At 39.6% G+C, this 24134-nt stretch overlaps 1 protein-coding gene across 1 annotated transcript in view; it reads left to right on the top strand.

Moving 5' to 3' along the window:
• Positions 1–8369: 8369 nt before the first annotated feature.
• PIK3C3 (phosphatidylinositol 3-kinase catalytic subunit type 3) overlaps positions 8370–24134 on the top strand; it is an 83900-nt gene continuing 68135 nt past the window's right edge. Inside the window, exons 1-4 of the mRNA XM_084780870.1 lie at positions 8370–8551; positions 10926–11114; positions 18801–18944; positions 22760–22889. Coding sequence (XP_084636996.1) covers positions 8484–8551; positions 10926–11114; positions 18801–18944; positions 22760–22889 — 531 coding nt within the window. The 5' untranslated portion in view covers positions 8370–8483. The remainder of the gene's footprint in view (positions 8552–10925; positions 11115–18800; positions 18945–22759; positions 22890–24134) is intronic.

Genomic DNA, 24134 nt, shown 5'->3' with positions numbered 1-24134 from the left:
CTGGGGGCAACTGGGGGCTTGCCTACAGCTTGGGAGGCTTGGTCCTTCATCATCACAGCACGACGCACAGCAGCACACAGGAAAGCATGATGCTAAAGAGCTAGCTGAGACCTGCACACTCATCTTCAGGCAGCAGACAGAGGGAGAGAAAGCCCCTGGGCTGGGTATGGTCTTTGGGAACCTCCAACCCCACACCTGGTGACACACTTCCTCCAACAAGGCCACGCCCACTCCAAAGAAGGCCACACTCTTCTCCAACAGTACCATTCCCTATGCCCAAGCATTCAAAAATATAAGACTGTGGGGGCCATTATTCAAAGCACCACATGGACCTTGTCTGTGTTTCTGCATAAGAACCTCTTCATTCATGTACGCTATTGCTTAGTTAACATTGAACTTATGGTCATCTGTGCTGTAACTACTGTCTAAAAAGAAACTTACCCAACTCAGAACTATCTGCATAAATTGCACCATAGCTTTGAGTTTTTATGAACCACATAGGAAATCCATTAAACTTTGAATACATCAACATAATGCACAAAATTGCAAATGAAAATTATCAAATGAAACACAAAAAGGGCATTTGTTTACAAACTGATAGCTGAGGATGGAAGACCCACAGTTTAGCCAGGAGTCGTGGCACACGCCTTTAATCCCAGCACAGGCGGGGTGGAGGGGGCTGAGGGAGAAGGGCAGAGACAGATGGATCTCTGTGAGTTCAAGGTCAGCCTGGTCTACAAAGTGAGTCTAGGACAGCCAAGGTTACACAGAGAAACCTTATCTCAAAAAACAAAACAAACAAACAAACAAACAAAAAGAAAATAAAAGAAAAAGAATGTATCTTCCAAAAGCAGCCTGTTCCTACTGACATCATGTCTCTGGTTTCACTTCTCTCCATAGGGAGCAAACCCCCTGGCTTTGATTTTTTTTCCCATCTTTCCATCATGTACTTCTTCTTTTCATCTCTCCACTACATATTTGCACATCATAGTGGTGCCCACCCGGTGTCCAGGTGGGTGCTTGGACATCTCTCTTCCTATCTCTATAAGGATCCACTGTTGATGGTGTAACAGAAGCCAGAGGCCTCAAACCAGACCAATGACTCCTTGCGATGAACATTTGAAAGCTGATTATAAAGAGTATTCTGTGTGACACACTGCAACGTCCATGGAGAGATGCTTTTTCACTTGTTTGTTTGTTTTATTTTTATTTTTTGTTTTCTTTTGGGGGGACTGCAAGGGCTGAAGGTGGATATCAATACAGGAGGTGGGGGAATTGGGGTACCTGATGTGAAATTCACAAAGAATTAATAAAAAGTTTTTTTAAATGTACAATCCAGCCTTAATGTTTTTCCACTCTGCCTTTGTGTTGATTGTGGAATTATAAATACATTTAATCACATAGACAAATTGGCAGTAGTAACATTCTCAAATAACAGAAATCAACAGTGTTTTTCTCAGAAGGAAATGAAGCTCTACTCTAGGCGTGATCCACTAAATATGTGAAGTCTTACAGAAAGGAGGATCGTGATCTCATAGGTGTGGATTTGTTCTGTAAGAACAAGAGCCTTCATTTTTCATGAACAAAGCTCAAACTGCCTACAGCATACTAATTTGGATCCCTCATTTCTTGTCATTTGAAGCTTTGGAAATGTAATCCTGTATCAAGTATAGTAAGTTGCCCATGGTTATACTGGTAATTGTGGAATTAGAGAGTTGCAACTTCAATATAGTTTCAAGATTTCATTCACATGATGCCTCTCTGAGATGCTCCAGGCACTGAGAACCAGAGGCTGTGACTTGCCTTGGCGGTTTCTTGATTCTGCCTTTCTCTACCCTTTCCCCAATACCGTTTGAGATTTTTGAAGACATCTGTAAACTGAAAAGAGCCTTCTCACATTTCTTAAGTGCCTTCAAAACCTTTTGCTAACAAAATTTTGCTAAGAGATAATTCCATTCTTTCTACCCAGTTTATGTTTCACACATTTCACACCTAGTTTGTCCTTCCAATGGCAAATCCAATACCTTGGAATAAAATCAAGATTATTATTTTTTTCTTCAGAACATTCCATCTTCTAGATTCTTATTTCTGTCCCTCTTTGGATACATTTTTTTTCTGTTTCTTCTCTCTTTTTTCCATAAATTTATTTTAAATTTATATATTCACTTTACATCCTGATCATAGCCCCCTCCATCCTCTCCTCCTGGTCCCTCCCTCCCATCCTCTTTCTCTATCCCACCTCCCCTTGTCTTCAGAAAACGGGAGTCCTCCCACCCCACCCCAGCACATCCTTTTCCACTGAGGCCAGGCAAGGTAGTCATGTTAAAATGAAGTGACTGAAAACAAGCAACAGAGTCCATGTCATAGACAGCACCTGCTCAACCCACTGGGGGACACACAGGAAGCTCAAACTGCCCATTGGTTACATATGCGTAGAGTGCCTAGGTCCAGTGCATGCATGCTCTTTGGTTGCTGCCGTCTCTCTAAGCCCCCGTGGATCTAGTTTAGTTGAATCTGTTGGTCTTCTCGCAGCGTTCTTATCCCCTCCAGGTCCTTCGATTTCTGCTTCTTCTCAATGTGGATATTCTGTTTCTAGGTTCCTTCATATAGCTTCTAAATGCTCTAGCCTCTTCCTAAAGTCTCTCCCATTTTCTCATTGTCTTCAGTAATTAACTCATTCTTATAGTCCCCCTTGATCTTCAGACACAACTGTCCCAAACCTCAAGTTATCAATTGAAACTATATATATATATATATATATATATATATATATATATATATATATCTGTGTTGTCATCTTATGTAAATGGATGGAAGCCAAAATTAATTTATGTTTGTATTTTCCACTCCAGAGCAGCATGCATATTTATTATTGCACCTGACATCTATTAACAATTTCAGCAGATATTTATTGGGCATCTGCCACAAGCCAGACATGCTGCTGGAGAAAAAAATAAACTCTAAAATACAGCCTTTGCCTTGTCTGAGTTCTCACAGGGAAGGCAATTCAACAACAACAACAACAACAACAACAGCAGCAGCAGCAGCAGCAGCAGCAGCATGAAAACATTATGGACTACACTTACAGAGATCTTCATGGTATAGCTTACTATTAGAAAAACTTATTTCTGAATACATATATATTCATATATCATACATATATGATGATACACATACTTTAAAGGGATATAATATCTATATATAATCTTTCTATATATGTATATATATACATCCTTTAAAGGGTATAATATATATAGTCTCTCTATATATACACATATATAGAGAAATGTTTATGTACTTTGTAATATACTACATATTTTATGCGTGCTTATATTATTATTATTGAGATCACAATGCACTCAAAAAAGTGAAAGTAAATTAAGCTCATAGAAATATTTTCATTGTTAGATGTAGAAAACACAAATTCTATGAGATTGCTCCTGGTAAAACACATCATACTGTTTACAGTGAAGTTTCTTTCTTCCTTTCATTCCTTCCTTCATTTATTTATTTATTTTGGTTTTTTTTATTTATTTTGCTTTTTTTTTAAGACAGGGTTTCTCTGTGTAGCCTTGGCTGTCCTGAACTCACTTTGTAGACCATGCTGGCCTCGAACTCACAGAAATCCACCTGCCTCTTCCTCCCTGAGTCCTGGGATTAAAAGTGTGTACCACCACCTCTGGCTCACTGAAGTTGGGTTGTTTTGGTTTTTTTTTTTTTGGTAGGGGGGGGTATTATTACACTGGAATTTTGGCAAATAATTTAGCAAAGTAAATATCTAAGCCAATGACAGTCTTCTGTTAACATTATCAAATACTAAACACAACAGTGTGTGCTGTATTCTCATAGGCCATGAGCCTTAGCAAAAATACCAGAAATGTGTAGTGGTACAGTATTAATAAAAAAAAAAAAACACAGCTTTGCTGGAACTAAGACATTAGCTGCTCCATCATAATCTTCCAGGAACACATACACACAATAAATAAGTCTAGTAGAGTAAAAGCTGTATTCAACAAAAATTAAAACGTTATCACAAAAATGAAAATAACAAGATCTTTCCCATGCTTGGAAATAGGACTTTTTCAGTCCTATGTGCTGAGGTCTGAGTGTTGGGTTTCAAACCTGGGACAAGTGGCTGAGGTGCATATTTAACACACCAAAGAGGACGGGGCTTCCAGGTTCTCCCAGCATCCCTCAGTCCAAATGTGTTACAGGGCGTGGCTGGCATACCCCACCCTCTCCCCTAAACTTTCCAGTCCAGGGTGTGGGATTCCCTATATAACCCAGATGTTTTGAGTTCTTCTCTCCCTCTCTGCATTTTCTCTCACCCTATGTGTGGAAGATCTTTCTCTCTTTTTCTTCCCTCCCCATAGTGACTTCCCAGTCCTAGTTCCTTGGGACAAGTGAACTGACCCAAGAGATGCATCCAATAAACCTCCTTTTATGCTTTAATCTGACTTGAGGGGAGAAAACCTATTACTGAGTACTAGAGATCACCCCTTTATTATAGAGGAGGGAGGAACCAAGAGTTTGATTCCTCTCCCTCTATACATGTGTGCAAGTGAAAGTGCATGCATTTGGAGACCAGACACCAACTTTAGGCATATTCCCCAGGAACACCACGATTTTAGTTTTTAAGACAGATATGACCATACTACACACACCAATAAGTCTAGACTGGTTACCCAGCAAGCTTCTGGAATCCTTTTGCCTCCATCTCCTCAGCATGGGAATTACAAGAACACACCACTATGTCCAACATTGTACATAGGCTGTAGGCTTCAAACTCAAGTCCTCATCTTACACAGGAAGATGCAAGGCAAATCCTTCACTGGCTGAGCCATCTTCCCAGTTCCATAACCAAGATTTTCGGATTATATTTTCTGGGGAAATAAGTCTCACCCCATTCCTGCTTTAAAGCTTAATTGCTTGACAAGGATATTATGCAAATCCAGGTTTTCTTTCCTTACTTGTGCCTTGGAGAAGGCAGTTCCTTCTTTACGATATCAAATGATCACAAAGTAAATTGCATTTTAGTATGATTCAATATTTTCAGAATAAGTCATTTTCTATCCTTTCCATTTCATAGCTAATATAAATTGTATTCTTGAATGTAATCCCCTTGGCCTTGGGGGCTTCTCCATTGAAATGAGTGGTGGATATTTATTAAGCCCACACTTTCCTACATTGTCACTTGAAAACTTGTCAACATCTTGAATTAGGGTAACACTTTTAGCTCTTCTTAGTACTATTGTATGTTCTATCAAGTTATTGAATTTTAAAATACTTAAATGGTATTAGAAAACTTGTAAGAAAAATTTTAATTAGAGAAAAAGGATTTGCAAGGCACTCTTAATCTTACAGTATCATAATTTGTTCATGATGGAAGCCCAATAATAGATAGTTGCCTTTAAAGCTCTAATTGCATTTTTTAAATTATAAGATAGAATAAATTGGATCGTAGAAATGGGAAAAAGCTAAACTGATTATCACTATGAGTCATGAGCAATTGGAGGAAGAAATCACAATGAACAAATTTCTAAACCATTATTAAAAACTGCTATTAGAATAATTAAACATGAAATTGAAATGAAATGGAAAACAGAAACAAAATAAAAACTGCACCTTCAAAAGAAAATTAAGTGTCAGATCACATAGTCAATGGGATGGGCTATTACACAAAGAAAGCATTTACAGCTGTAAGCTATTTGTCTACAGGCAGGCAATTGTGGTTGCTTTCAGTACAAATTGTGTTGCATAATTATTAGTGTGTGTTATATTCATGAGTGGAAAGGAAAAAAAATCATTCTTTTCATAGTGAAGATGCCTGAGGCTCTTATTCCCTATGGATGTTTCTTGCCAATTAGATGTCAAAAATCCACCAATAATCAATCTGACTTATGCGTAGTCTAGAAGACACACTATTAGCTTGAGTTTATGGGACTCTTACTATGCATACATGGATTACTAAGACAACCCTTAACAGTGCCTTTGCTTTTCTTGACTTATCAATACATTTAATATTGTGCTGTGTTCATGATTATGAGGGATCCGGTTATTATTATTTTAATTGTTGTAAACTAGTGGGAAAGAATAGAGTTAAAATAAAATGAAAAAGATACTTTCAAGCCAAGTTAAAGAGCCAGTTCAGTAAGAACAGCCAGTATTGGATGCTGTACATACTGCAAGCCATCGAGTTAAAAAAATTGTAATTTACTAAATTTCCAGTTTGAAGTTTTTATGTTTAATTCATATACATGTATATATGTTAAATTGCATTACTCCAAATGCAATTTTAGCTCTAGATCCAATGATATAATTATTTTCACATGTCAGGATTTCATAGCTCATTGGTTAAAAAGGGTTTGTTGCTCTTCCAGAGGACCTGAAATTCAGCTCCCAGATCCACATGGGGGCAGCTCACAACATCCTAGAACTCCATCCTCAGAGGATATAACATCCTCTTCTGGCTTCCATAGGCACCTGCATACACACATGACAAACACACAGACACATACACTGATCTTCAAAAAACAACAACAACAACAACAAAAATCACTAATGTTTAAAAAACCTGATTTAAAACTAGCTTCATAATCTCTGCCAAAAGTATACCAAAAAGTAGAGTGCTTCCAGCAATTTGTTTTACTGTTGCACAGCTCTGGTATTTACAAATTTCCTATTTTATTGCTGAAAATGTGTTTTCTGTTAAGTCATAGCTATTTGGTGGTAGTTATATGTTGACAAATGTGTTCTTTTTGTTTAAATCTTCAATTATACAAGATAACCATCGTGATAATTACTTATATACATGTGGACTTTACTGCATCAAAGAATATCTTTTAGAATTTACTTTGGGAAGAATATCATGCCTTTACCATTTCCTTCTTTCTAGTCTAACTAAATAGCCCCGTTCCACTCAAAGTTTCTTTGTTTTTGTTTGTTTGTTTGTTTGTTTGTTTTTTCATCTGACCACTCAAAATTCTAAATAACTTGAACCTGGATGATCTGGGTGTTATTGTTTTGAAACATGGTACTTAAACATAAATACACTCTGCCATCAGGATGGTTCAGTAGGTACCAAGTCTGACAGCAGCAGGAGTTGTGATGCCCAGAAGGCACAAGTGAAAGGAGAAAACCAGCTCCCTGGTAGCAGTCTTCTTTTCTCTATTTGGTGTGCCTGTAACAGCACTCTTTCTGACAACGCATGTGTAAATCTGAGAAACACCCAGAAAAGTCGGACTTTTGCTATAACTCTAATAATAAATAGTTAACGGTAGAAGTGTTATTAGACTCCAAGGAGACAGAAAACAGAAGTATATGGCAAAAAGCTACACTTGATTTCAGGGATCTCCCACCCCCAACCCCACGCCGGTGTTTTGTTTGTTTGAGTTTTGTTTCTTGTTTTTTTTTGTTTTTTTTTGTTTTGTTTTGTTTTTTTTTGAGACAGAGTTTCTCTGTATAGACTTGGCTGTCATAGACTTGCTTTGTAGACCAGGCTGGCCTTGAACTCACGATGATCCACCTGCCTCTGCCTCCCGAGTGCGAGTGCTGGGATTAAAGGTGTGCACCACTACGCCCTGCTCAAATAATTTTAAATTGTAATTCTAAACAAAGACCGAAACTGTTAGAGTACGTTAAATGTTACAAGAGTAAATTACAGCAACTCAGAAGGTTGAAAAATTGAGTTTATGTTATTATTGGCACTTTCTAGGCAACAGTTGTAGAGTTTTGTCTTGAACTGTACAGGATCAGAATATACCAATACAAAGCACTAGAGCAGAAATATTGGCAGTGCCAAAGTGAAACCCAGATCTTTTTCAGTCTTTGTCTAGTCCTTTTTATCCTCCTCACTACACCCCAATACAGCTCCAACAAAACAAAACAAAACAAAACAAAACAAAACAAAACAAAAACGACCACCAAAACCCAAAACAAAACAAAGCAAAAAGTCTGCTGGAAACAACCAATTAATAATCAAATCTCTTGGGAGGTGATAAAGAATTAAAAGCATGTCTCTTTTTGAAATAAATAAGAATATACATATTTTCATGTGTAAAAAATAATCAAATCTTTTAATGGAGACTAGAATATAAATTTGTAAAAAAAGTTTTGTGCCTCTTCTTTATTTGGCTTTCACTAAGTGAATGCCATTACATTAACTTCAAGCCGAATTTTCCCGGTTTCAAAAAAAAAAAAAAAAGTTTTGTCAAAGCAGGAAGACTGGAATGTAACCATAGAAGTCATGCTTCCTGGCTCCTCCTTTGCCCTTAAGCAAGATGGCGGGCCCCAGGTGCACATGCGTACAGCGGCCCGCCGAGGGGCGGTTCCGTCGCACATGATTGCGTTACGGACTGGGACTGGTAGGTTACCCGGCGGAGGGACGGAACAGGAAGTTTTCATGTTTTGAGGCCGCGGCAGATTCTTCACGGAGGCTTTCTGGTGCCTGGCAGTCTCTGCGGCTTCAGCTGTCCGAGCCGGCCATGGGGGAAGCGGAGAAGTTCCACTACATCTACAGCTGCGACCTGGACATCAACGTGCAGCTGAAGATGTGAGAGAGCGGGGAGCGGGGGCGGAGAGGGGCTGCGCCGAGAAGGGCATCGCTGGTGTAAGCTGCACAGAAGCCCCCAGAGGGGTGTGGAGCAGTTTGCATTCCCGCTTTTGTGGGGAGTACTGCGATCCCGTCGGACGCAGGACGAAATCAAGTCTTAGGAGACAAGTTTCTCCGCCTAAGAAAGAGGAAGATCTTCCCTTTAGAGCAAAGGATGGAGGGTTGAATGGGGCTTAGGAAATCGTGAAGGTGGGGTAACTGAGCACGTGGGTGCAGTTTAATCACACACAAGACCATTTCATCACACACAAGGGTCGTGTATATCTAAACCTTTGCACAGCCTGACATTTTAAAGGCAGAGGAACTGAGGGCGAGGGAGTAGGAGACCGCGTCAGTTACAGAAGGATCAAGAAGATGGGAGGAAAGAGCCTTTTAGTAAAACCTCGTCGCAGCGTGCTTGAAATAAAGGTCAGGAGCACGTCGTGAAATGAGAACGGGAGTGGGAAAGACGGCTTCCCCGAGATGCTAACTTCAAGAGCCATAGAAACATTTGCGTAAGTAGGGAAACCCACCCTTCCGGGCAAGTGCAGTTTTGTTGTGTAGTTTCCCTATTGTCAGAACTTTGACCCTGTGCCATTTCTTGAGTATAGGAGACAAATTTGAGGGCTGTGCCTGGTGAGAGCCTTTTTGCTGTCGAGGACTTTGCACTCCTACCTGGAGCCAAAAACTGCATATTTGTTCTTTCCCTCTTTTGCGCCTATGTCCTAGAAGCCTTAGGCAAATGTCAGACGTCTGTCTAAGACGCAGACTTGGGTTTTCTTATGGTGGGAAGACAGCCGGTCTTGGACTCCTCATGCTGGTTCATAGTCTCACTTGTTAGTGTTTCCATCTTGATAGGGAGTGTGATCTCTCGAGTTTCTGCTTCTTCGTGTATAAAATGAGAATGTGGTTTTAAAAAGCATAGATGAGATTCCTAGTATGATAGCTGATACAATATTGATGTACAAGAAATGTTCCTACTTCCTTAATAGTGTTTATTCCTATCCAGTACAGCTTCTTTTTGTATTATGAAATGGTGGGATAATATGAGTATATAGTATGGAAAAACATAATTGGTAAAAGTAAGTTTTTCTCCCTTAGAGCAAGACATAGGTTTTTTTTTTTTGTTTGTTTGTTTCTTTTTTGTTTTTTTGATAGGCTCTCACTATGTGTCTCTGGCTGGCCTAGAAGACACCATGTAGATCTGGCAGTCTCTGCCTCCTGAGTGCTAGAATTAAAGGCATGCATCAGCATGTGTGACTTTACAGTTCCTTGCATTACTATATTGGGTAACTTTATATATATATATATATATATATATATATATATATATATATATATACACACATATATATATATACATATATATATATTTCTAGTCTCTATACTCACTTAAAGGCTGGGCAGATACATTGAAATCAGTAATTTATTTATTTATTTTTATTTAATTATTTTATTTATTATTTTGAAACAAGGTTTCCTCTGTGTATTCCTGGCTGTTCTGAAACTCTCTTTGTAGACCAGGCTGGTCTCAAACTCAGAGATCCAACTACATCTGCCTCCCAAGTGCTAAGATGAGTAAAGTTAATCTTAAGACGTGCATCAAGAGTAGGTGACAGGGTTTAAAATGAAGAATCCCTAGGAAAACACTGTAGAGGAATGTTCATCCAGCAAGATGGCCTCTTTGGCAAAGGACCACAAACAAAGACCTTCTAGGTCTGTGTGATTTGGCTGGAATGAAACACCTTTAAACTCCTCTGGCTGGAATACAGACTTGCCCTTAGTACACATCTTTAGTCCCAAACAGTGTAGGTAAAGTTAGTTTGTAGAAGGAAGCAACCGTGTTTGAAAGTGATGTCTAGTTGAGAGGCAGATAAATCAAAGAAAGATTGAATCAATCAGCTTGCAGAGGAGTTTGAGTCAGAACAGCTGAGTTGAACCAGCCAGCCAGAGTTCAGAAAGAGTTAGAAAGGTTGAGCTTATTTATTAGTTAGTCCCAGAGGCTTGAAAAAATTCTAAGCCTAAATTAGATTGTACGGAGCCTAGAAGCTTCCAGGACTAGGCCTAGGTTAGTGGGTGGAGGCCGTAAGCCTCCAAGATGACAATTACATCTGTCAAATAAAATTTGCTTTCACAGGAGACATCTTTAATAAACAGAATGAGCTTAGCAACATTAGGATTCTCAGAGTTCCATATGTAAAAGCGACATTACTTTTAAAAATAGGAAGGTATTGTTAGTTTCTGGTTACTTTAACAGGCATAAACTCCTTAGCTTTCTATATATCCATGTGTTCTGTAAAACTATACCTCTGAAACATTGTGTTTGTGCTTTCAGAGGAAGTTTAGAAGGAAAGAGAGAACAAAAGAGCTACAAGGCAGTCCTAGAAGATCCGATGCTAAAATTTTCCGGGCTGTACCAAGAGACCTGCTCTGACCTGTATGTGACCTGTCAAGTCTTTGCTGAAGGGAAGCCTCTGGCCTTACCAGTCAGAACATCCTACAAGGCATTTAGTACAAGGTGGAAGTAAGTTATTTTATTTTCTTATTTGTTGTTGTTGTAGAAAGATTCTAGACTGTTCTTTCATTGCCTTACGAATGTTATAAGAAGTGACACCTATATACCTATAAGCATTAGACTGTTGAAAGCACATGCTACCCATGGACACATGGTTGTATGGATGTGGTAGTGACTTCACGTTCTTATTTAGTATGTCAGCATTTTGCAGAGTAAGTATTTTACTCATTTACAACATGAACCAGAACACAGCCATGTCTGGACTCTCTCTCTCTACTGTTCTGTGGCCTTCAACACAAATACTTAAGATAGTTTGAAATGGCCAATCTGTTGTTTGGATCTTTAGAAGTAGATCTTACATCATATGTTCAGGTAAGCTTTATGTTATTATTGAATTACCACTATGGCCTAATAATGTTTATTATCAGGCCTATAATTATTTTTATGGCAGTATAACCCGCTAGCAATCAATCAAGACACGGACACTTGTTATATTTTAAAACAGCCTTAGTTAACCTGGGGCAGGGCAGATAGTAAGCCCTTAAACTACTTCCCATAGTGGGGCAGGTATGGGATCCCTGCCTCAATCCCATGCCATCTGCTTCTAATAATTTCCATCAAGCTACCTCCCATCCGTAATCCCAAATGCTTTCTAATGTTCTTCATCTGGGCCAAATGTCCATCCATACAGGCCATGTACTTCTCTTCCATCTAACCCATGGCCGCCTTCTTCTCCTCTCTTCTCCTCTGGTCTCTCTTCTTCCCAAGATTCTCTCTGTCTCCCCAAGCACGGGACCCTTAGCCACGCCGATCCCATTTGCCCTTCCCAAGTGTGACAGCCTTTTAATTAGCATCAAAATACATTAGACCAACAGATTTATAGATTTTTTGTTTTCCAAATGAAACTCTATTTTAGTTTCATAGTTTATTTATGAATTTGCATGACATATTAGCAATACATTGTTGAGATATAGGGTCAGTGTAAGATGTCATGAAATTCTGATTTTGAGAATAGTATTGTGGATCCTTAATCTAATGTCCTGGTACTTTTTGTCTGATAGACTTTATGGGGGCATTTCTAATGTTTAGTCAGTTTTAATCTACAATCAATTAGGATGGGAAATAGATAGGTATAGGTTAGTTTTTATTTTATGTGTGTATAAGCGTTTTGTGAGTATAATTATATTTGTACTATGAAAAGAGTGTTGGATTCCCTGGAACTGGAGTTATAAACATATGAGTTATCAGGTGGGTACTGGGAGCTGAACCCAGATCATCTATGAGAGCAGTGAGTGTTCTTACAGCTGAGTTGTCTCTCCAGTCCCAAGTGTGTGCCCATGAGGAAAGATATCTGTTACCAGTGTCACGGAAGACAAGACATGGCCATGTGCACAGTCACACTGTTGTTGATTGTACATCCCTGTTTATATACTGGTCTTTTATACTCAATCTGGGAAAGACTTTTCAGAGAGAGGAAACTTTGTTGGTCTACCTACATCCAAATCAACTATTTCAATAGTATAATGTCTTTAGTTTTCTTCTTGGTGTCAAAATAAATATAAATATTTATATCTAGAAAAAGCATACATACATAACTAATACATTTCATTCTGCAAAAAAATTTTTTTATTTGTATTTGGCAGCTTTGATGAAAGCATCTTGCCTATCTTAGTGAGTCTAAAATTCTGAAAGTAAATCAACATCTATCATATTTCGTCATTATCAATACAAATAGCCAAAACATGAATGCAACATATGTATAATTTCTGATTATTCTGTGGTTCTTCTTGCTGTAGGTAGTTTATTGTCTATATGTGTAATAATATAAATGTATATATAAAAATATTTAATAAAAAAAGAAAAATTAAAAAAAATTATTTAGTTATTCACTTTACATCTCAACTGTAGCCCCTTCCCTCCTCTCCTCCTGGTCCTTCCCCTCTGTCCCTCCCTCACTCCCTCATCCCGCTACCCTGCAAACCCTCCCTAGCACTTCGATCTCATCAGGACTGTGTACTTCCTCTTTCACAGTGTCCTGGCAAGACAGCCACAACCAGGGTAAAGTGATCGAAAGGCATGCAACTGAGACCATGTCAGAGACAGCCCCCATCTGCTTTCTGGGGGACCCACATGGAGGCTAAGCTGCCCATTGGGTATATATGTTGTAGAGGGCCTAGGTCTAGTCCATGCCTGGTCCTTGCTTAGTACTTCAGTCTCTGCAAGCTCCTCTGGGCCCAGGCTAGTTGGGACTGTTGGTTTTCTGTTGTCTTCCTGTCCCCTCTGGGTCATCCTATCTCCTACTCCTACCCCCCACTCTTCTACAAGGCTTCCTATGCCCCTCCCAATTTTTGGCTGTGAGTCTTGGTTTCTGTTTCAGTCTGTTGCTAGGCAGAGCCTTTCAGAGGACAGCTGTGCTAGGCTCCTATCTGCAAACACTGAAGAGCATCGTCAGTAGTGTCAGGGGTTAGTTCTCTCCCACGGAGTGGGTCTCAGGCTGGGCCAGGCATCAGTTGCACATGCCTTTGATCTCTGCTCTATCTTAATCCTTGCATATCCTGAAGGCAGGTACATTCCTGCTGGAAGGAGTCCTTTCTTGTTAGAGGGTGGCTTCTCTAGTCTCCATGACCCCCACCAGCAAGGGTTTCAGCTAGAGTCACCCTCATGTCCTCCCAGGAGCCCACCCTATTGCAGATCTGCAGCTAGTTTAAGAGGTCCTCCCATCCGTGGTTGCTGCTCGCTCTGCAAGCCTTCTGTCCTCTGGTTCCCCGCCCACACCATTTATCTGATCCCCACCCTTATGTCCCTGCATGTTCCCTCTCCTATCCTGTTCCTTCAACTACTTCTGCTTCTACTTCCCCTCCTGGGTGAGATTCCAGCATCCTCCCTTGGCGTCTTTCTTGTTTCTTAGCTTCTTTGGGTCTGTGAATTGTAGTATATAGCTAATATGTGCTTATAAAGGAGTACATACCATTTGTGTCTTTCTGGATCTGAGTTACCTCACTCAGAATGGTCTTTTCTATTTCCATTTATTTGCCTGCAATTTTCATGATTTCGTTGTTTTTAATATTTAAGTAGTATTCCATTGTATAAATGTACCAGTTTCTTTATCCATTCTTCAGTTGCGGGACATTTGGGTTGTTTCCAGTTTCTGCCTGTTATGAATAGAGAGCTGCTATGAACATAGTTGAGTAAATATCATTGTTTTGTGGTGGAGTATCTCTTGGGTATATGCCCAGGAGTGGTAAAACTGGCTGTAGAGTAATGTTAATTCAGAACATGGCTGTTCTGGCAAGAGATCACATATAAAGATCTTCAAGGTCTGTGTGATCTAGCTGAAATGCAAACATGCCTTTAATCCAGGAGACAGGCAAACAGATATGAGTTCAAGGCCAGCCTGATATAGGGCAAGTATCAGGTAAGAAAAGCTTAGATCCAGGTGTGATGATACACGCCTTTAATCCCAAATTAAGATAAAGTTAGTTTGTAGAAAGAAGCACCTATATTTGAAAATAATGTCTAATTGCGTGGCAGAAAAGGTGAAGAATCAGAGAAGATGTGACAGAATAGGGTACATCCAACTCTCACAGGGAGAGGAAAAAAGAAGCTACTTAAGAGGCAGTTTTTCAGAGAGAGAGAGGAGGCAGTTTTACCAGAACAGTAATAGAGAGATGGGTTGCAGAGAGAAAACTCAGGTGAAGATGGAATGATCCAGAAAATGAGGAGAAGCCAGAAGATTAGAGCAGATTGCTGAGTTAGTTCTGGACTGAGAGAGAAGCCATATTTTATAGGTGAGCTGGAAGAAGAGTTTGAGCTAGAACAGCTGAGTTGAACCCACCAGCCCAGAGCTCAGAAAGAACAAGAAAGGGTGGCTTATTAAGCAGTAAATCTTAGAGGCTGAAAATATTCGAGTCCTAGGTTAGATTGTATGGAGGCTAGAAGCTTCCAGGCCTAGACCTAGGTTAGCAGAAGGAGGCAGTAAGCCTCCCAGACAATAATTGTGAAAAATTGTAGAATAAAAGCCACTTTTACAGCTGGGTCTTGAGGTAGAGCTACACCCAATTTTCTGAGAAACTACCAGATTGATTTCCAAAGTGGTTAAATAAGTTTGCACTCCCACCAGCAATGGAGGAGTACTGCCCTTTCTCCACATCCTCACCAGCGTTTGCTGTCACTTGAGGTTTTGATCTTTGCCATTCTGATGGGTACAAGTAAAAAGGAATCTCAGAGTTGTTTTGATTTGCATTTCCTTGATGACTAAGGACATTGAACATTTCTTTAAGTGTTTCTTGGCCATTTGATATTCCTCTGTTGAGAATTCTCTGTTTAGCTCTGTACCCCATTTTTTATTTGGATTATTTGCTTTGTTGGTGCTTCATTTCTTGAGTTCCTCATATATTTTGGATCTTTGTCCAATCTGTAGGCTGCCTTTATGTTCTGTTGACAGTGTCTTCTGCCTTACAGAAGCTTTTCAAATTTCATGAGGTCCCATTTATTAATTGTTGATCTAGATCCTGAGGTGTGGGTATTCTATTCAGGAAATTGTCTCATGTGCCAATGAGTTCAAGGCTCTTTTAACTATTCAAAAATATAGAAATGTAATATGGCCAGACATTGGTGATGGATGCCTTTAATCCCAGCATTCAGGAGGCAGTGGCTGGTAGATCTCCATGAATTTGAGGCCAGCATGGTTCACATAGTCAGACTCTTGACTTAAAAACCAAAACAAAAATATATTATAGTACCATCATTACATCTAATACAGTGCACCAGTGTTCCTCAAAATATACTTAGATATAGAATGTCAGTGTCTTTGGTGACAGCCACTACTGTCTTTTGTTTGTTTTGGTATGAAAATTTTTATTGTCCATTCCTTACACTGTCCAAACAAATTTAGAACAAAAACTTTGTCTCAACTCATTTACTAGATCTTTCATTCATTGTTTTTGCTATGGTTTATAAGGTTGTAAAATTACAACAAAACAAAACATACTGACCACTAAGATTTAAGACAACTGTAGAAAGTAGATTGAGAAACTACTTGGAGGTGTTTGTAAAACAAACAAACAAACAAAAGTGGACTGAAATTAAGAGGAAAATTCACAGGTTTTGTGAAGTCTACTATCACTATTTGAAAGGTGCATTTAGTGCCTAACTCACCAAAGTAAAAATCATGGATAAACACTTCCGTTGTCCAGTATAAGTAGGTACCTACCAGAAGTAGTCTATAAACTAGAAAAAAATATTTTGTAAAAGAACCTCTTGCTATATGAATTTTTGCCTTTCCTTGGTTTAGATAATATATTTTGGGGTACTAAAACGCACTGTCATCTAAAGGTCTGATTGTGACTTGTGTGAGTTCTAGTAAGGAATTCACCCAAAATGTATCCAAGTCTGTCCTAATGCCTCCTATTCTGTCATGTCCTACACACAGATCTCATGATAAAGGAGGCTGTGGCCCAGTGGGTAAAGGCACTGTCTATCAGCCTGACAACCTGAGCTCTTCCCTGGACTCTTCACTTTGGGAGGAGAGAACTCTCTCCTGAACGTTGTTCTCTGACCTTAGTCACAGCTAATGCAGATCTTCACAGAGAATGCAGTGTCTGGATGTTAGTTTTCTATAATTCAAATGAAGAGATTTGTTGTTGGTACTGTTCTTAGGATTTTTCTTTAGGTAGGTTTTCGTTTTGTTTTTATCCTGATGGAACTTACAACCTTGTGCATGCTAGGTAGGCACTGTACCACGGAGGTTCAGCCCCTGCCCCTTAAATTTTTAGAAATATTTTGATTCTGTCTTCTTCTCTAAAACAGTTTAAACAGTGACAAAGAAAGAAAGAGAGCGAGAGGGAGGTATTAATCTGATAATTTCCATTTCAAAGTGTGTCTCCATTGGTCTAGAGAATAAGTCCCATGGGATGTATTATGGGTTCTAGTGTCCAGATTTAGGTTTTGCAATCTGGAGAAGGCTTATTAGGGATTGGGTTAGCAGTGATGGATAGAGAGGAAGACGACGAGATGATGCTGAGAGCACACAGCCTCATTGGTGTTTGGATTGATCCTTTCATGGGTTTTGGAGTGTTTAGAGTGGTTTTTACATGTGTTAGCTGAAGGAACCCTTCCCCCTAGAGAACTCGAGCTGCAGAAACCCAGTGTGTGAAACAGGTCGGGCTATGCTTACTTTGATTTAAAGAGATCTTGGGGCCAGGAGTTAGATAGCAAAAGATTTGAGGGGAAGGTTCTCTTGATCAAGGTACTGTCTCTCAGAATTTAAGGAGTAGACAGAGATGAACAGTTCCACAGATTAATTTGGATATTGGCACCACTTTTTCTCTTTACCTCACGTTAATTGTCTACATGTCAATCAACTGCTCTGCTTTCTTCATCACAAGTGATAACACTCTTCAGTATCAGGAGATGTCAGTCTGTTTTGCCACTCGAGCAGTAATTTACTTAGTTGCTTATAATCATCTGTAGAGATAATGGCTCTCTTAAACATGCAATTTGGTTTTTTAAGAAATTTATATAAAAAAGATTTGATGATATTTTGCTTCTAATGAGAATTAGTGGACATCTCTACTTTTCATGGAGTTTCACATTTTACCGTGGCTATAAATATTTTTTATTGTTTTTGAAAATTCTGTTGTTTTTTTTAACTGATACATATGTATTTGATCTAGAGATAATCTGCTTCGAGGGTAATGGTGAGTAAACAGAATTCTGTGTGCCTTCTGGGTATTCATGGTTTTGCATGGAATTCTGTGGGGATTTTAAAAGCCATCTGCTTAAGGGAGTAGCAATTGTCAAATGAGCCTATTTTAAATGCAGAAGAATATTTACAGAGACGAGTATGGAGGGAGAAATTGCTGGTTATTTCTCTATTATTCTGCATTATTAACAAACACCCATTAACAAGTTATTTGCAGGCGTTCTTGAGAAGCATAAGATGCTAATAGCCAAGTGTCTTCCGTGCCAATGAAGTAAGTTGAAGGGCAATGATCAAAATATATTTCGAAAAAAATTTATAAAAAAGAGCTTACTGAGATAAAACAGATGTGCAAGTTGGTAATGTCCAAGTGTTACAAAAGCAAGTAAGCTTTGGCTTTGTGAGGTTAGGGTTATTCGGGGGCTGTCTTATCTCAGAAATGCACTAGCAATCCATGATTTTATAATTATAATATGATTATTGTTTTGTAATTTGTTATATGATTGGTTGTTTTCCTGATGTGAAGTTGTGCTCTGGAAAATTGTTAACAGAAAATGATAGTTTGGCTTAAAAGTTTTAATATGTTGAAATGTATTTCTGAATTTGTTTATTTATCTTTATTTTTCAGATATTCTATTTTCATACATCTTAGTGACATAACTTTGTGTTTTGGGCGCTATCATTGTGTAGCATGGGCTCAACTCAAACTCACAAAGCTCTCTTGGCTGGCCTTGAACTAACAATAATAATACTACTTTTGCTTTGGGCTGAGTCCTGGGATTATAGGCACATGCCACCCTGCTCAGCCTGAGGGTCTTGATATAAAAGTTCATGTTTTATATTTGAACAAGCAAAATTGATGGGATTTCTATATATATATTTTTTTTAGCATACAAACCTGAAATTTTCAGAGTCTTCTCATCTTGCAGAGCCATCTTTCATTGGTTAATCTGAAAGAAAGATATGTATTTAGTCTGTTGATTTTGTTTCCATAGTTGGAACGAATGGCTAAAACTACCTGTGAAATACCCTGACCTACCCAGGAACGCCCAAGTGGCCTTGACTATATGGGATGTGTATGGACCAGGAAAAGCTGTGCCCGTGGGAGGAACAACTGTGTCACTCTTTGGAAAGTATGGGTAAGCTTTCTGCCCACTAGTCCACAGAGGGCTGGCTTCTTTCTTTCCTAGAGAACTTTGATTATTTATGCAATACGGTTTTTGTTGCAATGAAAACACATTAGGTACCTGGGCCTTACACACTTTGAGATTATATTTGAAATGGGTTTCTTCCAAGATATGCTGTATTAGCTGTTTTTCTCATTGCTAAATCAGCAACAAAGTCCTGACAAAAGCAGCATAAGCAATCACCAGTTTGAGGGTATGGTCCACCGTGGGTGGGGAAGGCATGGATGTAGGAGTGTGAGGCAGCTAGCTGGTCCGTTACAATTGCCATCAGCAACAAAGACAGATGAGAACTCATGACCTGTTCCCTCTGTTCATGTGGTCTGGGACACCAGCTTGTAGAGTGTTGCCGCACATTAGGGTGGGTCACCTGAGTTAACACCACTGCCTCACACATGTGTACCGATATTTGACCGCCATAATTAGCCACCACAGCAGCTAAATGAAAAGAAACACAACTTGTATTACTCTACTGAAAATGAATGCTAATGTCATTTATATTAGGAAAATAGACTCATTAGCAATGAGAACCTAGGGTCCAGATCTGGAAACTGAAAAGATGTGTAGTGCCTTTCAGTGGAACAGGATACTGACTGTAACTTTTTGGATGTTACCAGATGCCTCAGTTTTTGTCCATTTTAAAGTTTAAACATGTTAATTTACTCATCATTAAATATAAATGAGAATTATTGTCTTAATAGGTTTCTTGATTATTTCTGTAAATTGCTTTAATGATATCTGTTGCCTCCCTCTCCTTTTTTTAAATACAGTTTTCACACAGCCCTTTTTAATGTTGTTAAGACAGGATCTGACTCTGTGGCCCTGGCTGGCCTAGAACTCACTATATAAATCAATCTGGGCTTGAAATCACAAAGATCTGCCTACCTCTGCCTCCTGAATTCCAGAATTAAAGGCATGTACCACCATGCCCAGCTAAAAGTGCCTTTGTCCTAATTTTTCTTTTTTTAGTGATGTGTGAGGAGTGTTTGCACATGAAGAAAATTGGCTATTTGTGTGCTGTGTTAAGCAATTACTTAAAAAAGTAGAGTTTTTTGGTTTGTTGTTGTGTGTGTGTGTGTGCCCACGCGCACATGTGTGTGTACATATACACATAGGTGCACACATATATGTACATATACGTGTTTATATATAAGTACATTTAGTGAGCCTGATAAATATTGTATTTATAAATAATACATGTGTTGGTGCATTGTAGATAGTGTCAGCCCAGAGCAGGTGAGCCTGAGCTGTATGAGGAAACAGGCTGAGTAAGCCAGGAAGAGCAAGCTAGGAAGCAGTCTTCCTCCATGGCTTCTGCTGGGTGGCAGGGCTTAACTGGATGGAGGATGAGCCTGGAGGTTGTGGGCATGCTAGGAGGGTCCTGACAGAAGTCTAGAGATGCCTAGAAAATTCAGGGACACTGGACTGACCTGGCCTAGATCTGGGGCTTAGGGGAGGGCACCTGATAAGGAGGATCAGCCAGACTCACAGGCCTAGACCCTGGCAGAGCACGTCTGTAATTCTTTATGTAGCTCATTGAGTCACGTTTTCTTTGGCTCCCATCTAAAGGAAGTGGAAAATGTGCCTGAAATACAAATTCAATCACAAGCACTGGCAAAGTTAGTAGTAATAATTAGGAGTGAAGTTTGTTTGCTTGCCACGAACCAAGAGTTTTAAATCTTAGAAAAATCTGTTCATGCTATTTCTTCATGTCCTGCCACTACAGTTCTGTGGTTTTGGGAAGCACTGCTTTGGGCCTTCATTTTCTCAGATGTTTCTTTAGCAATACAATATTGGTGGCCTCTTCTCCCAAAGGACCCTGGTATGCACTTACTAGAGTGTCTTGTATAAGTGGCCCAAAGCTCATACTACTGGAAGATAATACAGTAACTGCCAGCTTGTGCTGTGTGCCAACATCTGTTTTATACATGTGTGTTAGTATGAGAGAGAACATCTTAGTCAATTTTCATGAATAATACAGAGACATGTTGGACAGTAGTTGTGCAGCAGCAAACTGTCTTTAACTTGAACATGTAGCTTCAGAGATTTCTTAGTAGCCTAAGAGCAGGTTGGGCATTGCCTGAATTGGTAGAACCATAGGCAAAGGGCAGAGGATGCGCAGGGGTGTGTGTGTGTGTGTGTGTGTGTGTGTGTGTGTGTGTGTGTGTGTGTGTGTGTGTGTGTAATTCTGAAGTCCTGGCAGTGGCTGGCTATACGGCATGGGCCGGCCAGCCAGAGCTGCAGTGGTAGCTGCTACTGAGCCTCTGATGGAGGTGAAGGACGGCCTGCTGTTCTTCTGTCTTGTCTGTTTGCCCTAATTTCCCAAGTGGGCACAAGGCTCTGCACATGGTCTACCTCACTCCCTATAGCTGTGATTTTCTCCTAAGTTTCCATTAGTCCAAAGAAAATGGTGTGAGCACTTGACAGTCACCAGCATTTAGGGTACCGCTCCATCACACCCCATTCTGAACTCTCTCCAGACGTATCCCAGTTGCTTAAATCATTTACTAGACTGGCTTCAAATGTGGCTTTTTGTTTTTAGTTAAATTCAGCCCAAGTAGTCACTGAGGAGCAGAGAGGTAGAGAGGAGGAAGGGCCGCCGTGTGCTGTGTCTGAAGGAGTAAGTGAGGGTCCTCACTTTTAGGTGCTTTATGGTAGCCAGTTCCTTAAAGACGGCTCTAAGGTTGTTCTGTATTGCACTTTGTTTTGAGACAGGGCCTCGTTAGATGCCTCTGTTAGTCTAGAACTTGTGATCCTCTTGCCACTGTGTTGTCAGATCTGTTTGGTATTAAACATGAAAGAATTTAACTTAATAAGAGATTGTATTCGTGTGTTTTTGTAATAACCTTTATGAAAATCTTTAATATAGTATTTTTATTAATGAGAAAACTGATGAATACTAAGGAGTAACGTTATTTATTCACGGTCACAGTCAGATATGCTGTAGGTGGTACAGTTGTTACCCAAACCCAGACAAGTTTATAGAAAAGTTATGTAACTAACAAGTTTTGATTTTTTTTGTTTGTTTTTTTTTTTACTTTCCATCCTGTAAATCCGATATTGTTCTGTTGCCTAGAAATGTAGTGTCTGCCATGCTAGGATGTCTTCTGAAGTGCTTGTTAAGTGCTGTCCTCAAAGCACAGCGGACACCATTTTCATCAGAACAGCAGTGAACACTCGCAGGGGTACCCTGACCTCAGTGACTTGGCACTTTACATAAAAGGAGGGTATCTGGAGAGTCACTGGGCCCTCACAGGGATTCACGCTGGTCCCTCTTGCACCTTGCAGCCATTCATATGCGTTTCTGCTCCACTGTATGTGGGCTTGTTGTACCAGGAGGTACAACTGTGGCAGGTTAACTGAAGTGGGGATCCATCTGTTCTGCGATGAGCCTTGCCGGTGCCTAGCTGTCTTTGAGTCACATAAGTTGCTCTAAGTAACTGCTCACTCATGCTCTGAATTTTGCCTTGGTTTGCCACTGGCGCCGTATAAGAAAGAGGTACATATTTGTTTAAGTCTGCCTAGCAACAAGTTCCCTCAACAACGGTTAAGTAGATACTGGATTGTAGACCATTTCTATAGACCTCTCTCACTTTCTGATTATCTAAGGAAGAAAAGAGTGGCCTGAAGAGAGTTTTGTGGGCTTTAGCAGCTTAGCTCATTGTTGCACAAACCATGGGGGCCTCAGAGCTTAGCAAGCTTGTCACACGTTGCTTTGTGATGAGCTGCCTCAGTTTGCTTCTACTCTGAACTTTTTTTTTTCCTTATAGTATGTTTCGCCAAGGAATGCATGACTTGAAGGTCTGGCCTAATGTGGAGGCAGATGGCTCTGAACCCACAAGGACTCCTGGCAGAACGAGCAGCACGCTCTCAGAAGATCAGATGAGCCGTCTTGCCAAGGTACACAGGTGTCTAAGACAAGACACGCTCTGAGCAGGCCGGATTCTAGGGTACTTGGCGTCATGACTCCTATCAGTTGTTGGTTTACATTTAACTTTAGTCACCGTTTGAGAGAGGATTCATGTGCCTTCACTCTCAAAAGGCGTTACGTTCCAGAGCCTTGTATAATCATCCTCACTGTATGAGTTTAGGTTAGTTTCACCTCTAAAAGCTCCATGTACTGGGTCACTCCTCACTCCAGTCTTCTTGTGCTTTGTATCTGGGGGAGACTTCTGCATGCATGTAATCACACATTATCAGCCTTTTGTCTAGAATTGCATCAGATTTGGAAATGTGGGTCTCTAGAATTTTCATTAGCATAGCTATTTTCTACGTTGCTCTTTTAAGTGGAGAAGGTGCTCAAGGTCCCTAATAAGTATATTCACTGATACACTTTTTTCAGCTTCCTTGATCTTTGCTCCAAATTAATAAAACTTAAGATGTGTTTCACCTGCTCGTTTCCAGGTTTTGCTTGGGTATGTAGGACAGTTTATAGCTTCTTTTATATCTGCCCTCTCTTTAAGACTTTATCTGCAGTGACATTTAATTTGGCTGCTTTCCATCAGTTAATAGACATTTTATTAGAATCATCTCATAAATAGTCTGTGGGATACTAAAATTGGAAAGATTCCATTTTTAAGAGTCAGAAGAACATAGGTTTAGTCTGGGCTGCCTAAGGATAACGGGACTGGGAAGTGAAGACCAACCATTTAAATAGCCTGTGAAAAGATGTTGGGTAATTATTAAACGATCAGTGTCAACTACAAGCTGGATTTAATACTTTGATTCTGATTTGTTGCTTGGCTATGGAAGATAAATTCTGACTACAATATGAATAATGAGCCTGCTTTCAAGTTTGACTTTTAGAAATCAGTTCTTTCAGAGTAATTTTAATGGAATAAATCTCTCTAATGATTTAGACTGTTTTATAAACCTAATTTTCCTTTGAGGAAAAATGTTTATGAGAGAAGGAAATAATGTTGTATAGTGTGCAGCTTAGCTTTTTTTTTCTTATAAATAATTTGGATTTCCTAGAGTTTTAATGAGGGACAGGAGGAAATGTATGTATTAAAATATGCCACCCCATGTCTTATTCATTGCCTTCCCTTCCCCTCTCCCCCATCTCTAAATGTTTTAACTAATGCTTACTTCTGTTTCAACTGATAGAGCAGACTTCAGGGCTGTCTGTTAGCTTTCACAGCCTGG

The sequence above is a fragment of the Acomys minous genome, assembly GCF_964271855.1.
Source record: "Acomys minous genome assembly, chromosome: 4".
NCBI classification, from domain to species: Eukaryota; Metazoa; Chordata; class Mammalia; order Rodentia; family Muridae; genus Acomys; species Acomys minous.
The sequence above is the reverse complement of the archived record's forward strand: the minus strand, read 5'-3'. Positions and strand labels throughout refer to the sequence as shown.